This window comes from Podarcis muralis, chromosome Z (genome assembly GCF_964188315.1).
Source record: "Podarcis muralis chromosome Z, rPodMur119.hap1.1, whole genome shotgun sequence".
NCBI classification, from domain to species: domain Eukaryota; kingdom Metazoa; phylum Chordata; class Lepidosauria; order Squamata; family Lacertidae; genus Podarcis; species Podarcis muralis.
In genome coordinates, this window is record NC_135673.1 from 3,342,165 (window position 1) to 3,357,230 (window position 15,066).

Sequence of the window (15,066 nt, forward strand, 5' to 3'; positions counted from 1 at the left end):
ACACTTGAGTACAAATTGTGTCCGGATCAATTATTCAAGAGGCTGGGGATTTCACTGCTTGAAGCAAGTGGCAGTGCTTACATGAGTGTGCAGAGACTGCTGGGGTTGTGAGTGCATATGGAACCTGGAAGCAGTAGGGATGAAGTGAGTTTTGCACACCCACACCCTGAGTGATCTGTTTATGTCCTTGTTTTTCTCAGTGGTGCAATCAGTGTTCCAAGTTTATTTTCCAGTTTAGGTTGTCCCTGCACTTCAGAACAGAACACCCTTTTCTGCTGTTCCCCAAGACTGCTTTCATCACTTCTTCATACATAAGATAAAAATGTAACACTGTCGTCATGCCACAGTTTGCATGGCCACCTACGGGCAGCGCGTGAGCAAGCAGCGTGGGTGACAGGCAGCCCAGGCAATCTGTCTAACAGAGGGTAAGGCATTTCACGGCAGCCCCTCCATTAAATGTAGCTGCAGTGAGGTTTAATGGAGGGGGGAGGAATTTCAGAGAGTGGCTTGACAGGAAAGGAGCTTGGTCAGGTGCAGAGGGAGGAGGGGTTGGCCAGGTGTGAGAGAAGGGGGCTAGAGGGTGTAGGCAGGGTTATCAAATGGAGGAGGGAATACAAATACAAATAGGTACAAATTAAAGGTAAAGGGACCCCTGACCATTAGGTCCATTTGTGGCCGACTCTGGGGTTGCGGTGCTCATCTCGCTTTATTGGCCAAGGGAGCCGGCGTTTGTTCGCAGACAGTTCTTCCGGGTCATGTGGCCAGCATGACTAAGCCGCTTCTGGCGAACCAGAGCAGTGCACGGAAATGCCGTTTACCTTCCTGCTGGAGCGGTACCTATTTATCTACTTGCACTTTGAGGTGCTTTTGAACTGCTAGGTTGGCAGGAGCAGGGACCGAACAACGGGAGCTTACCCCGTTGCGGGGATTCGAACCGCCAACCTTCTGATCGGCAAGTCCTAGGCTCTGTGGTTTAGACCACAGCGTCACCCGCGTCCCTTTAGGTACAAATTACAGCAGCACTAAAAACTGGCATGCCAAACAGAAGCTGCACTCTTAAACAGTTTCACATGGTTTTATGATCTCACTGAAACTGAACTTGGAAATCCTGGTAAAATGAAAAAGAGGGTTCCCTGGCGTTGAGAGGTAACAAAAACTGTGCCACCAGGCAAAATGTCCTGGGGTGCTGCTGGTACAAGGTTATGTTATTGCTCCACGCAGGATAGCAGATGGAGCAACCTCAAGCAGAGAGTGTCCAAGGCTCAGTCAAGTGATTTTTTGCACCTGAGGCTGTTCTCCCTGGCTTAAAAACATAATAAATTAAATGGTGCCCCCTCCGCAAACTGACTGTCCTTTATGACACCCGATATCAGGTGCCCAAGGCAGTCACTTCTCTTTACCTAATGGTAGGATGTGTTCTGGGGAGGGTGCACCACATCTGGAGCATCACCCCAGAGAAGGCCTGCTTCTGGCGTTGCAGCTTTCGCGCCTCCGATGGCAGGGGCACCTGGAGGAGGTCCGCCACTCACACAACCCTTTGAGGAGTGCAATCCAAACTAAGTTGGTTGTTGGAAGTGAGCACAGGTGCTTCCTATTGCACCACCAAATATTTCTGGGGCTGTCTTAAGTACAGTGGTACCTCGGGTTAAGAACTCAATTTCTTCCGGATGTCTGTTCTTAACCTGAAACTGTGCTTAACCTGAAGCACCACTTTAGCTAATGGGGCCTCCTGCTGCCGCTGCCGTGTCGCCAGAGCACAATTTCTGTTCTCATCCTGAAGCAAAGTTCTTAACCTGAAGCACTATTTCAGGGTTAGTGGCGTATGTAACCTGAGGTACCACTGTACAATCATACCTCATGTTGCGAACACTGCGGGTTATGACCCGGAAGTACCGGAAAGGGTTATGCCGCTCATGCATGCGCAGACGCGCAAAATAACATCACACGCATGTGCAGAAGCAGGTTGCATTCCGTTCAGGTTGCGAACGGGAATGGATCCCATTTGCAACGAGAGATACCACTGTACTGCCAATATGTGCTTTCAAAGCCTGTTCTGACTTAGAAACCAAGGAAAGTGTATAAAATATACCAGACTTCCCCAGCCTGGTTCCCTCCAGATGTTTGGGACATAGTTGCTGAAGGAAGAAATAATGTACCCAAGTTTCTCTGCAAAATTCAGCTCCCCATTGCCCAGATTCTTTAAAAAGAGCATTTTAATAAGGGGGGGGACGACACATCCCACATCCCCTTCCCTCCAACCCCCAGTTGTACAACTTTCATATCAATCTCGATATACAACTAAATACCTACATTGCCCAGATTCTGACTTTGAAGGCTGAAGAGACCTACCCTTGTGTCACAGTTACCAAAACTGTTATTTGTGTTCCGATCTCAAATGCCACCCCTTCTACTTGCCATCTGATGAAAGCTCTTTCTTCCTTGCCGTGGTTGGCGGGCCCTTGTTTACTCCCCTGTGTGTGTAAAACAGACTCCGCTGACGTGTCCAACTGCTGCCGCACAGATGAGAACACCCTCTGTGTGAACCTGCAAACCTGTTGTTTAATTTCTCAGTTCCCTGGGTTTTAAGCTCACAGCCTCTTTGCAGCCGGCTGAGGCGTCGCAAGTGGTGTTTAAACATTGCACGCACGTTTTTAATTCTTTGAAAAGTGGAGCGTCCATGTCTTTTTAAAACAAAGTTGGGGTGCAACTGTTGTTTTAGTGCAGAACTGGAGGCATGGCCCCTGCTATAGTAGATGTGTTCCAACTTACTGTGGAGAGTCCTAGTTTTTATTCTTGTAATTTGATAAATATCTAAAAGATTAGCATCCACTTTACCTTCTTTGGGGTGGGGTGAGGGAGGATACTTGTCACCAAGTTTGTAAGTGTGCATTTGTATGGTAGGAGTTTTTCAGAAACAAGACTCTCATGTTCCTCCACTTCAGTTCTGTGTTTGACATAGCAGTGCAAGAACAGCCTTGTTTGCTCCAGCATTTACTTTTTGAAAAAAAGAAAATAGAGAAGGCTCTACATGCCAGAGGCTTGCAGGTGGATTGCTTTGGAAAACTGAGGTTCTATTCAGCTACCCAGACTAATAGCAATACGTAGACCTCAAATCCACTTTTAGCTAATTCCCATACTCCAAGCTAGCAGCAGTTTTACAGAATTGTAGAGTTGGAAGAGACCTCCTAGAGGGTCATGTAGTCCAATCTCCTGCAATGCAGGAATCTCAACTAAGACATCCATGACAGATGGCCACCCAACCTTAAAAACGCTCAATGAATGAGAGCCCACCACCTTCTGAGAGAGTCCGTTTGATTGGCTGACTCTTACGGTCAGAAAGTTCTTCCTGATGTTTGGTCGGAATCTCCTTTCTTGTAACTTGAAGGCATTGGTTGGAGTCCTACCCTCCAGAGCAGGAGAAAACAAGCTGGCTCCATCCTCCATGTGACAACCCTTTAGATATTAATAATAATAATAATAATAATAATAATAATAATAATAATAATAATAATTATAATAATTTATACCCTGCCCATCTGGCTGGGCTTCCTCAGCCACTCTGGACGGCTTCCAACAAAATATTAAAAACACGATAAAACATCAAACATTAAAAGCTTCCCTAAACAGGGCTGCCTTCAGATGTCTTCTAAAAGTCTGGTAGTTGTTCATCTCTTTGACATCTGATGGGAGGGCGTTCCGCAGGGCGGGCACCACCACCGAGAAGGCCCTCTGCCTGGTTCCCTGTAACTTGGCTTCTCACAGCGAGGGAACCACTGGAAGGCCCTCGGCGCTGGACCTCAGTGTCCAGGCAGAATGATGGGGGTGGAGATGCTCCTTCAGATATTGGAAGATGTCTGTCATCTTTCAGTCTCGTCTTTTCCAGTCTAAACATACCCAGCTCCTCATAAGGCTTGGCTTCCAGAACCTCGTTCACCTTGGTCGCCCTCCTCTCCCCACCTTCCAGCTTGTCAATACCCTTCTTAAACTGGACACAGGACTCCAGGTGGGGCCTGACCAGGACAGAATAGAGTGGTACTATTACAGTCGAATATTTTTTAACAAGTACATGGCACATTTCCCTCCCACCTGCCTCCCAAAGTTCAGTCAGTTTCCCCTGTTTTTTGCTTGCTTCTTTCTTTTCTTTCTTAGATTCTGACACTTTGTGAAGCTTGTTTGCTTCTCCGCTTTAAGACAGCAGTGCTAGCAAGGCTTCACCTTTGACGATAACCTGCTGTCTGTGAGCCGGGGGACATAGTTTGCCTGGGACAATAGCAGGATGGAAGGCTTGGCTCTGCCTCCTTCCCTCTTAGCTGTTGCAACCCTCAGAAGGACGTCACAGCCTCTCCCTGGCTTTCCGGACTGTGTTAAAGCTCTTAGTGTTTCTTCCTCCTGCCCTCCCTTGCTACCAGGAGTTTGGCTTGCTTGTAGCAGCCATTATATAAGGCTTCTGGAAGGCAGACAGATAATTTTTAGAACTGTTTTCTTTTTTTTCATTTGCAGCAGAAGGGGGGAGTTCTGATTTTCCATGGTGTTTGTGCGGCTTGACTCCTGAGCAAGTAGTGAACAGCAACATAACCACTAGATGAGATTGCTAGGAGCCATCAATTGCCCTTTCCTCCTCTATGAATTCATCTAATCCTCTTTTAAAGCTTTCGCAGTTGGTCACTATCACTATCGATCCTACTGCTCCTGAGCTCGCTGTCCAGTCTGCCTGGCCAAATTTTTTGAAAGCCTCTTGACCTAGTGTCCTTGTGGGATTTTTCTTTTCAATTTAATTATTTATTTTTTAGCAGTCTCTGCTTAATGGTTGTGGGTTTTTTCCTTCCAGTTTGAAAATTTACAATGAAATGATTAAAACGTGAGGCTGATAAAATAGTGCTCAATGAATTATAAATTATTTGGAGGCTATTATAAATGAAGGCATGGAAGACCCAAGCTCAAATTTGTGCTGGTTTGTAAGATTTGTATTGGCCATTGGCCAGCCATTTATCTCTTGGCACCACTTTCCCATCTGTGAAATGGGCATGTTTCATGGTTGCTTCATAGAGTTGTTGGGCTGTATTGAAGCCAAAGAGCAGTGCAAAGGATATCCTGTGCGACTGAAAGAGCTGCTGTGCAGCTTTGACTCATCAACCCCCTCCCCCACCAAACTCTGTTTTCAAAGAACTCAGCTGCATCAGGCCAAGGCTTCATTTAGTCCAGCAGGTAATGTTCCTGACCATGTACAGAAGCATGTTGCTTATGGGAAGCCTTCAAGCAGGACAGCAGCCCTCCTCTCTGCAAGGCTGCTGTTAGGTCCTTAGGTAAAGGTAAAGGGACCCCGACCATTAGGTCCAGTCATGGCCGACTCTGGGGCTGCAGCGCTCATCTCGCTTTATTGGCCGAGGGAGCCGGCATACAGCTTCCGGGTCATGTGGCCAGCATGACTAAGCCGCTTCTGGCGAACCAGAGCAGCGCACGGAAACGCCGTTTACCTTCCCGCCGGAGCGGTACCTATTTATCTACTTGCACTTTGACGTGCTTTTGAACTGCTAGGTTGGCAGGAGCAGGGACCGAGCAATGGGAGCTCACCCTGTCGCAGGGATTTGAATCACCGACCTTCTGATCGGCAAGCCCTAGGCTCTGTGGTTTAACCCACAACGCCACCCACGTCCCTTCTGGGTCCTTAGGGGTGCACAAATCCGCATAGAGGAATTTGTATGTGTGTGGGTGCCACTGGGCAAATGAAGATGAAGGGTGACTGATGCTTTGCAAGGTGCCTCCCACACCACCTCTGCTCTGAGAAGAAGGAGGAGGAGGAGGAGGCAGTGCTGGAGATTTGAAACTGGATATACTCCTAATGTTCTGCTCCCCTGTATGCCCATGTCTCCAAAAGAAAACCAGGGTTCACAGTTGTTCCTCTCTTCTGTTATCTCCACAACAACTTTATAAGGTAGTTCAGGCTGAGGGATAGTGACTGGCCTAGATTACCCAGTGAGCTTCAGGGTTGGAGCTGGTTTTTGAACCTGGGTCCCCTTGCCTCTGTTTGAGCTTTTGGGACTGGTGTAGGCCACACATCCCTCCTTATCAATTCCTGCTCTGCACCCTCCTTTAGTTCTTTTGGCCGACCAGAATGTCTCCTTAACCTGGTCAACCTAATCCTCTTGCTTGCTAGGATAGAGGGGTGGGTTGCGTGCATTTGTATGTGCACACATATACACACTCACACATACATGCACAGAAACCTATGCCTTACCCGAAAGCAAGATTCGCAACCTTTGCTCAGCCCACTCTCACCTCTGGCAAGCCTCCCCCATTAGACTCTCCATGAGGAAATGTGAAAAAGTTTCCCTGTTTCCTCTTCTTACCCCCATGCTGAGAGTCAGTGTGACATGTTTGCAGGTGGGCTGCCTCTGAGTGTGGAGGCTTTGCTTATTTCAATTTTGCCTTCTCTGGAACTCAAGGCAGTTTTTGAGGGGTTCCAAGCTGGTCCTAGACTAGACCCTCAGATCTGCCTGGCATCTTGCGTCACCCCTCTGTGCCAGGCAGGCTCTGATTCCATTATAGCAAACATGACTAATGGCACCTGATGGAAACAATTCTTGGCAAATGTGTCTAATTCTTTTCCAAGGATGTGCAGAGCAGTTCATGTTTACGAAAATCTCAGGTGCTGGTAAATGAGGCCAGACATCCTCCCCACCCGCTGCCCTTCTAGAAATTTCCAGCACCGTTAACCACCAACAAATGGGAGTTTAATTGCATCGTAAGTAGCAGTTGCAACCGGAGACTGTAAATGGCAGCCGATAACCTTATTGGAGCTTTAATTAGATTGAGAAGTATCTCTCTTGCTGCTTAATCCTTGTTGGAAGGAGGGAGAGGGAGGCAGAGCAGAACTGCGCCAAAACCTCCCAGAGGGCAAAGCACAGAGGCAAGATAGGTTTGTTGTTAGCAGGAAGCTGGCAACAGCTGAAGGGTCCCGAGAGCTTCGCCTGGAGAATCCCCTCTGTCTGGAGGAAGGGTGTGAGGATTCTCTCCTGCTAACCTAAGATGAACTTTCTGGACCAGGCCTGAAGGGGACCCACCTAGTCCAGCATCCTGTACTCAAAGTGGCCAACCAGGTGTCCCAATGGGATGCTCAGAAGCAGGACCTCAAGCACAGTAGCAACTTTCTCCTTCTGCGGTTTCCAGCACAGAAACCAGCACTTCTTTGGTGCTCTGGCTGGGCAGCTTCCTGGCCCTGAAGGCTTCTCAACAAGGGATTTGCTGCTGTTGCTCTTTAATCAAAGCAGTATCAAAGGAGAGAGGCCATCATTATAAAATCAAATTTTACACAGGGCAGGAAAGGCAGTCACTTATCACATTATTCAGCTGTACACTTTAATTTTAAAAGAATGCTTTAAAACAGCTAGGAGATACGTGAAATGGATGTCCGGTGTGTGTGTGTGCGTGTGTGTGCAGCTAGAGGAACGACCTCCCCACCCCACTGGAAACTGCGTCTCTCTGCTGGCCCAGCACCTAAACCAACAAGAGCAATCATTATAATAATAATAATTTATTATTTATACCACGCCCATCTGGCTGGGCTTCCCCAGATACCCTGGTCGGCTTCCAACAAAATATTAAAATACAGTAATCCATCAAACATTAAAAGCTTCCCTAAACAGGGCTGCCTTCAGATGTCTTCTAAAAGTCTGGTGGTTGTTTATCTCTTTGACATCTGGTGGGAGGGTGTTCCATAGGGCGGGAGCCACTACCGAGAAGGCCCTCTGCCTGGTTCGCTGTAACTTGGCTTCTCGTTGGGTTTCCCTTGCAAAACCTCCTCTCTCTCCTCTGTCAACCTTCCAGCCCTGTGGACAGGTAGCCAATGGTCCTGAGATCTAGCTCAAAGTCACCACGTGCAGCCAGGTTGTGTCTGTAGTGGATGGAAACTGCTCCTGTGTCGTTGCCTCCCCTACCATTACCACTATTGTGACTATTTTTATTAAGAAAAAGCTGCTCGATTATTTTCAATTAGCAAATTCTCAACATTCTCTCCCTGCCCCCATGCTCTTCATTGTCTTCATTGCTTTGCAAGAAGTACATAGTAAACCCTCCTTGCTTTACTCTTCTCTCCACCCCACTAATAACCCACAGCATGAAGAATATAGTCACCTGAGGCAACACCATCACATCACATTCTCCCTCTGCTGGCAGGCTGGGCATGGGTTGTTTGCTTTTCAGGTGGGGGGAGTTTCAGTCTACACACACACACACACACACACACACACCCATTTAAGCAAACAGTTCCTGGAAGGTTACAGATGGGTAGCCGTGTTGGTCTGCCATAGTCAAAACAAAAAAAATTCCTTCCAGTAGCACCTTAAAGACCAACTAAGTTAGTTCTTGGTATGAGCTTTCGTGTGCATGCACACAACAGAAGTGTGCATGCACACGAAAGCTCATACCAAGAACTAACTTAGTTGGTCTTTAAGGTGCTACTGGAAGGAATTTTTTTTAGTTCCTGGAAGGGAGCAGGATGTCAGGGCAGGCTCCAGCGTCCTGTGAGTTGCACCTTCTCCTGGAAGACTCGGGGGCATATTTAAGCAAGTGGCTGTGTGAAAGGATGGCAGATCCCATCAGTCTTGGTTGCTGTCACTTTTTCATTTTTCCAGTCTTAAATCCACAACCCCCAAATCTGCATTGTTTGCTTTTTTTTTAAGTTCCACACAGACACAAAAATCGCATGCTATTTCCCTCCAATATACACGGGGCAAGTTGATTTTGAATAGGCCAGTTGTGCAAAGCTCTACATTCTTGTTGGGGAAAGAGGAATGGGCATCCACACAGGGCAGTGGAGTGGTAAGCCTTCCACTTAGGCGAACCCAAATCCCCAGATTCCCAGCTTTCATTTTTTGAAAAATATACATACAGTCATACCTCAGGATAAATACGCTTCAGGTTAAGTACTTTCAGGTTGCGCTCCGCGGCGACCCGGAAGTAACGGAGCGCGTTACTTCCGGGTTTCGCCGCTCGCACATGCACAGTCAGTCAAAATGATCAAAACAAAAAAAAAATTCCTTCCAGTAGCACCTTAAAGACCAACTAAGTTAGTTCTTGGTATGAGCTTTCGTGTGCATGCACACTTCTTCAGATACACAGATAATTTTTATTATTTATTTATTTATTTATTTATTTATTTTTGTTTTGATTATGGCAGACCAACACGGCTACCTATCTGTAGTCAAAATGATGTCACGCACATGCGCGGAAGCAGCGAAACGCGACGCGCTGTCGCGTCTTATGTTCTGTTCGGGATGCGAACGGGGCTCCGGAACGGATCCCGTTCGCATCCTGAGGTACCACTGCATCTGTAGATGTGTATAATCTGAGATATGGGTGAAATGTACTGGTGGTATTAATATTTTTCTTCTGAGAAATTAGTCTGCTTCCCACAGCCTTTTCAGTGCTTTCATCTGCTGCTGGGGAAAACTTGCAGACAACCATGATATGTGTGTGTGTGTGTGTGTGTGTGTGTGTGTGTGTGTGTGATAGAGACTTATAATACAATGCAGGGTGTGCAGGAAGTGGGTTTGCCCCCCCCCCCCCCAGCAATGCTAGAACTTGGGAGGCCGGTGTGTCTGCCAAAAAGTGGGTGGTAGATTCAGGCTAAATAAAGGAATGCAACATTCATTTCACTGCCACAGTGTTGCATTAATTTATGCAACAACGGGATGGCCACTAACTAAGGTGATTTTTTAAATGGAGTCTCCATGAAGTTCAGTCCAGGGCTGTTGGTGATGTTGTCCCTGTTTAGCAGTGATATGTAGCTGGGTTGCATCTGCTGGGGGAGTGGGAGGGCTGGAGCCCCTGTGGCCTCTGTTTGGGGGGCATTGTTCTGCCCGAATCCCGCCGCCGCCGCCGCTCTTGGCCCTCCTTCGCTGCCTTCCATGCCTGACCCATCACGCACCGCTTCCCCCCCCACCCCACCCCCGAAGAACCAACAACTCAGGATTCATTGAAAAAAATCTGGTAACCTTAGCTCCACTACAGGTGAAACTCGAAAAATTAGAATATTGTGGAAAAGTTCAATTATTTCAGTAATTCAACTTAAAAGGTGAAACTAATATATGAGATCGGCTCATAACATGCAAAGCGAGATGTGCTTCTACTTCTCAGAGGTCCAATCTTGCTCGATTTGCAATCCTTGTTTTGCTGATTTCCTTGAATATTCTAATTTTCTGAGATTGTTAATTTGGGATTTTCATAAGCTGTACACCATGATCATCTCAATGATAACAAATCAAGGCTTGACATATCTCGCTTTGCATGTCATGAGTCTATCTCATATATTAGTTTCACCTTTCAAGTTGAATTACAGAAATAAATGAACTTTTCCACGATATTCTAATTTTTCGAGTTTCACCTGTAGAACAAATAAGGCTTGACATATCTAGCTTTGCATGTCCTGAGTCTATCTCGTATATTAGTTTCACCTTTCAAGTTGAATTACGGAAATAAAGGAACTTTTCCACGATATTCTAATTTTTCGAGTTTCGCCTGTAGGTCACGGTGGTGCTTTTGTCTTATCTAGCAGTGGCATTGGGGGTGACAACTTTGTGCAAAATGCATACAGATTACTAATGGGTTCTCTCTCACACACACACAGAGTCTTGTCCTCGAAGTCTGGAATGTGCTTTGCTGCGCCGTGAGTTCTGCCTCCCCGGATCGTATTCCTGTGGCCCGTGTCTCCCTCAGTTCATCGAGGATGAAGACGGCCAATGCATCCCCAAGGCACGGGCGGCCAGCGGTAGGTAGGGCTGGGTGCAGAAGGCATCAGCCAGAACAATATTGCCAGTTCTCATAGAATCATAGAATCATAGAGTTGGAATAGACCACAAGAGCCATCGAGTCCAACCCCCTGCCAAGCAGGAAACACCATCAGAGCACTCCTGACATATGGTTGTCAAGCCTCTGCTTAAAGACCTCCAAAGAAGGAGACTCCACCACACTCCTTGGCAGCAAATTCCACTGTCGAACAGCTCTTACTGTCAGGAAGTTCTTCCTAATGTTTAGGTGGAATCTTCTTTCTTGTAGTTTGGATCCATTGCTCCGTGTCCGCTTCTCTGGAGCAGCAGAAAACAACCTTTCTCCCTCCTCTATGTGACATCCTTTTATATATTTGAACATGGCTATCATATCACCCCTTAACCTCCTCTTCTCCAGGCTAAACATGCCCAGCTCCCTTAGCCGTTCCTCATAAGGCATCGTTTCCAGGCCTTGGACCATTTTGGTTGCCCTCCTCTGGACACGTTCCAGTTTGTCAGTGTCCTTCTTGAACTGTGGTGCCCAGAACTGGACACAGTACTCCAGGTGAGGTCTGACCAGAAGACCTCACCTGGAGTACTCTTTTCTCTTTCCACAGTTGAAACCCAGTAAAGCTCTATGCCAGAATCAGAAGTCTGGTGTCCATGTCCCCTCTACTGTTTCATTTTCTGTTTGGGAGGAGAGGCCCCCATCCTCTGCTGCCATGCTGTTTCCTCAGAGCAGCATTCCCTTGGGAGACTGGTAGGCAGCTTCCATGCTTTGGTGTGAAAGGTGAAAGCCGTTAAACCCAGACAAAGCATTTGAGTGTTAAAAAGGAGTTGTTGATGTGTTGTTGTTGTTTTTTTGTGTGAACACAAATAAAACAATTGCAACTCATGACAACATAAAACCAGGATTCCTGCAGCATGGAGAAACTTGCTGAAACTTCCCTCCTAGAAAATTTATGGGGAGGAGTTCCAAATCCTTGCAGTAACACATTTGTTGCATCAGTATTTGACCTGTTTCTTATTCCTTTGGACCTCAGCAGCTCCAGTGATAGGGCACACATCTAGATCGGCCCTCCCAGGGAGAGCAGAAAGTGTTAATTTTCTCGGGGCTTCCCACCCCCGCCCCCCAGTTTTGTAACTCAGTGGTTCATGTTAAGCAATAGCGCCATCTCTAGGCAGCTGATGATGATAACTAAAAAAAGGTCTTCAGTGCACTTTGGTGCTACTCATTCTAGCCTAATGCAAAAGCTGGTTTTGGAAGTGCAAGTTTGAAGATCTTGCCACCTGTTGTACAAGGAACCTATTTGTCCCAGGTGAATGTACTGGACCCATGTGGGTACAGTTGTCTTCCACCTACCCACCTTTGAAAAGTGAGGAACGGTGTTGGAAAGGAATGCAGCTTGTACACTGTGGTCTTCAATCTCCTGCCTGAAACATGACTTCATGCAAACTGATGATTCTTAGCGACAGATGGGAGCTTACATAAGAGCTTGGTTGTTAACGGATTGGTGTTCAGACTGCATTTCAGTTACCCAGGGAGATTATGTACTGCAAGTGGCACATCCCTTTCCCTTTAAAATGCTGGAGATTTGGGGCTTCTCTGTTCCTGCGCTGTTTGTCATTTCCTTTAACACTCATTCAGTGGGTTAACTTCTAATGGAGTCTCAAGAGAAACAGCTTGCCCTAGACAGCTCATTCCCCCTTACTCATCGGCAAATGAATAACAAACTGAATTATCTGAAGGTGGACCCACATTTCAGTCCCAAATGCTTTTGGAGAATGCCTGAGGCACACCTCTTTACCCTGACTTTTAAGACATGAGGGGCATAGTTTTAGGCCTCACCTTGTTTTTATGGTTGTAAGTTGTTTTATATATATTTAATATTGATTTCAATGCTGCAACACATAGGTGAAGGGCAGATAATAAATGAACTAACAATAATAATAAGTTCACCACCACAAGTGCACGAGGAGGAGGTAGCAGTTTGCAGAAGTCTAAAAAACATTTAAGGGGTGGGAACATAGCACGTATTCACAAAACAGCCTAGTGGCTGACTGGGGGACAGGGAAGAGAGATGAAAGAGAGCAAGTTCTTCAAAAGTGGTGGTCCATGGATCAGTGCTGGCCCATAATAATAATAATAATAATAATAATAATAATAATAATAATATTTTATTTATATCCCGCCCTCCCTAGCCGAAGCCGGGCTCAGAGCAGCGAACAACAAGAAAAGCAACATAGTTCACATAAAATCACAATCAATCAATTGAAATGCATTCTAAAATCAATTCAAAATCAAATTAATGGCAACCATTGGGCTACAGTTCTGTGAGGATTACCGAAGGAGGTGGTCAGACTGTAAAAGTATGTTTAATTACTGTTGAAAATGATATGTTAAAAAAACTAATAATACACACACACACACATATATATATATATATATATATATATATATATATATATATATATATATGATACAGTGAGAACAGTATATTGGTCTAGATGGGCTACTGGCCTGCAGCAGACTTTTCTTATTTTCTTATGTACTTTCCCACACTCAAGAGCCCAAAATTCTGGATACCAGCATTCCTTTGCGGGGGGGTGTGGGGGGGTGTCCACTACCCAGGGTACACCTTGTGTCCCATGTAGTCCCTGTGTTACTATTTTTAGAACTCTGTGAATATTTCATGACTCCGGCAAGCTTTCCCAGCTTTTTATTGCTTGGGACATGAAAAAGTGTCTTTAATAATGCAAGCACATAGCACAGAACACACACAACCGAGGAGACCTGCACTCTTTCTTTCTTTCTTTCTTTCTTTCTCTCTCTCTCTGCCTGCAGCTCTAGGGTTGGCAGAGTTAACAGGCCTCTTTGCTCTGAACAACCAGTAGAAACAGACTCGCCAGCCAACCCAGCCCTTCCTCGGTTCACATTCTCAACCCTTGAGGCAGCTTCTATCAAAACATCACCAGGATCTCATGTTAAGATTTATTTGCTTGGAAGCGTCCATAAACAGTTTCACCAAAAAAAGAACAATCTTTTAGCAGTGTACATAAGCACAGTGTAAAACAATCACTGGTAGTACACAAATAAGATCAGCCACATTTTAAAAATAAGTGTAGCCAGCTAGATGGTGCGCCCTGGTAAGGTTTGCTGAGACAAAACTTCCAGGCATGTGAAATCATGCAAGGAGGGCCAAATCTGAAGTGTCCCACTCAACCTTGACTGTAGTGGAATCCCTGCAGGCCAGCAGCTGATCTTGTACCTACAGGACCACCTCTCCTGGTATGTCCCACGGAGGACCTTAAAATAAAGAGAGCGTTGCAGGCAAACACTTGATATCTAGGGGAAAGTGATGCAGGGGCCAACATCTAAGATGTTGGGTTGGTGGTGAGGGAAATGCAAGCTACAACTTCTCAGTCATGTTTTGAATCAGGACTTCATGTCAGTCTGGGTTGGGAGATATTGGTAGCCCTACAGGTGTTATTGACCAGTAGTCTGAGATGATGGGAGTTCAGCAGCATTTGGAGAGCTGCAGATTCCCCATCCCTGATGAAAGGATTAAGAACTAATGCCATGTAGTAGAGTTTTCTTTTCTTTCCTTTTTTTGTAATCTGCTTTGTAATAAAACCTAAACCGGGGAGCATTTAAATTTTGTTAAATAAAATAAAGATTAAACAATAAGGGACAGGATAAATCGAACCTATTTATGTCACTTGGAACCTTGTGGTTACTGATTTATTACGTTTTATTCTGGTATGTAAATTTGTTCCTTTATGTTTGGTGCTAGATATACTCTTCAACTTTTGCTTTATTTTATTTGTCATCCGTTTTTGTACTTTATGTTTTATTATGAAAAAAATATATGAAAAAAGCAACTGCAAAATAAAATAGATTGAGTATGAAGTTACAAGTCCCCAGTTCAAATCTTACCAAGTTGCTTTTGGCAAGTCTCTCTATCTCTCATCCTCTCCACCAGGAATAATATTAGTGCCTACCTGCAAGGTGACTGTAATACATGTCAAATGCTTGGCAGAAGTCTACAGACAGTGTGGCAGCTTTTCCCCCAACCTGATGGCACCGCTGTGCTGGTTGGGCTGATGGGAATGATAGTCCAAAATATCTGGAGGGCAGATTGAAGGAATCGTAGAATTGTAAAGGGAACGCCAGGGGTCATCTAGTCTAACCCCCTGCAATGCAGGAATCTCAACACATGGTCCATCTAATCTGAAACTACCAGACCCTGCTTAACTTTGAAAATGTGGTAGCAGTTTTCTTGCTCTAGTACTAGGCGTAGGC

General features: G+C 45.8%; 1 protein-coding gene and 1 long non-coding RNA gene across 2 annotated transcripts in view; one reads left to right on the forward strand and one right to left on the reverse strand.

Annotated features, from left to right (window-relative positions):
- The window catches only part of NPDC1 (neural proliferation, differentiation and control 1), a 60,390-nt gene that overhangs the window by 33,254 nt on the left and 12,070 nt on the right, over positions 1-15,066 (forward strand). Inside the window, exon 2 of the mRNA XM_077922187.1 lies at positions 10,625-10,765. Within this exon, the coding sequence (XP_077778313.1) occupies positions 10,625-10,765 (141 nt within the window). The remainder of the gene's footprint in view (positions 1-10,624; positions 10,766-15,066) is intronic.
- Positions 1-15,066, reverse strand: part of LOC144326116 (uncharacterized) — a 276,840-nt gene that overhangs the window by 5,211 nt on the left and 256,563 nt on the right. The gene's annotated exons all lie outside the window — the stretch shown is intronic.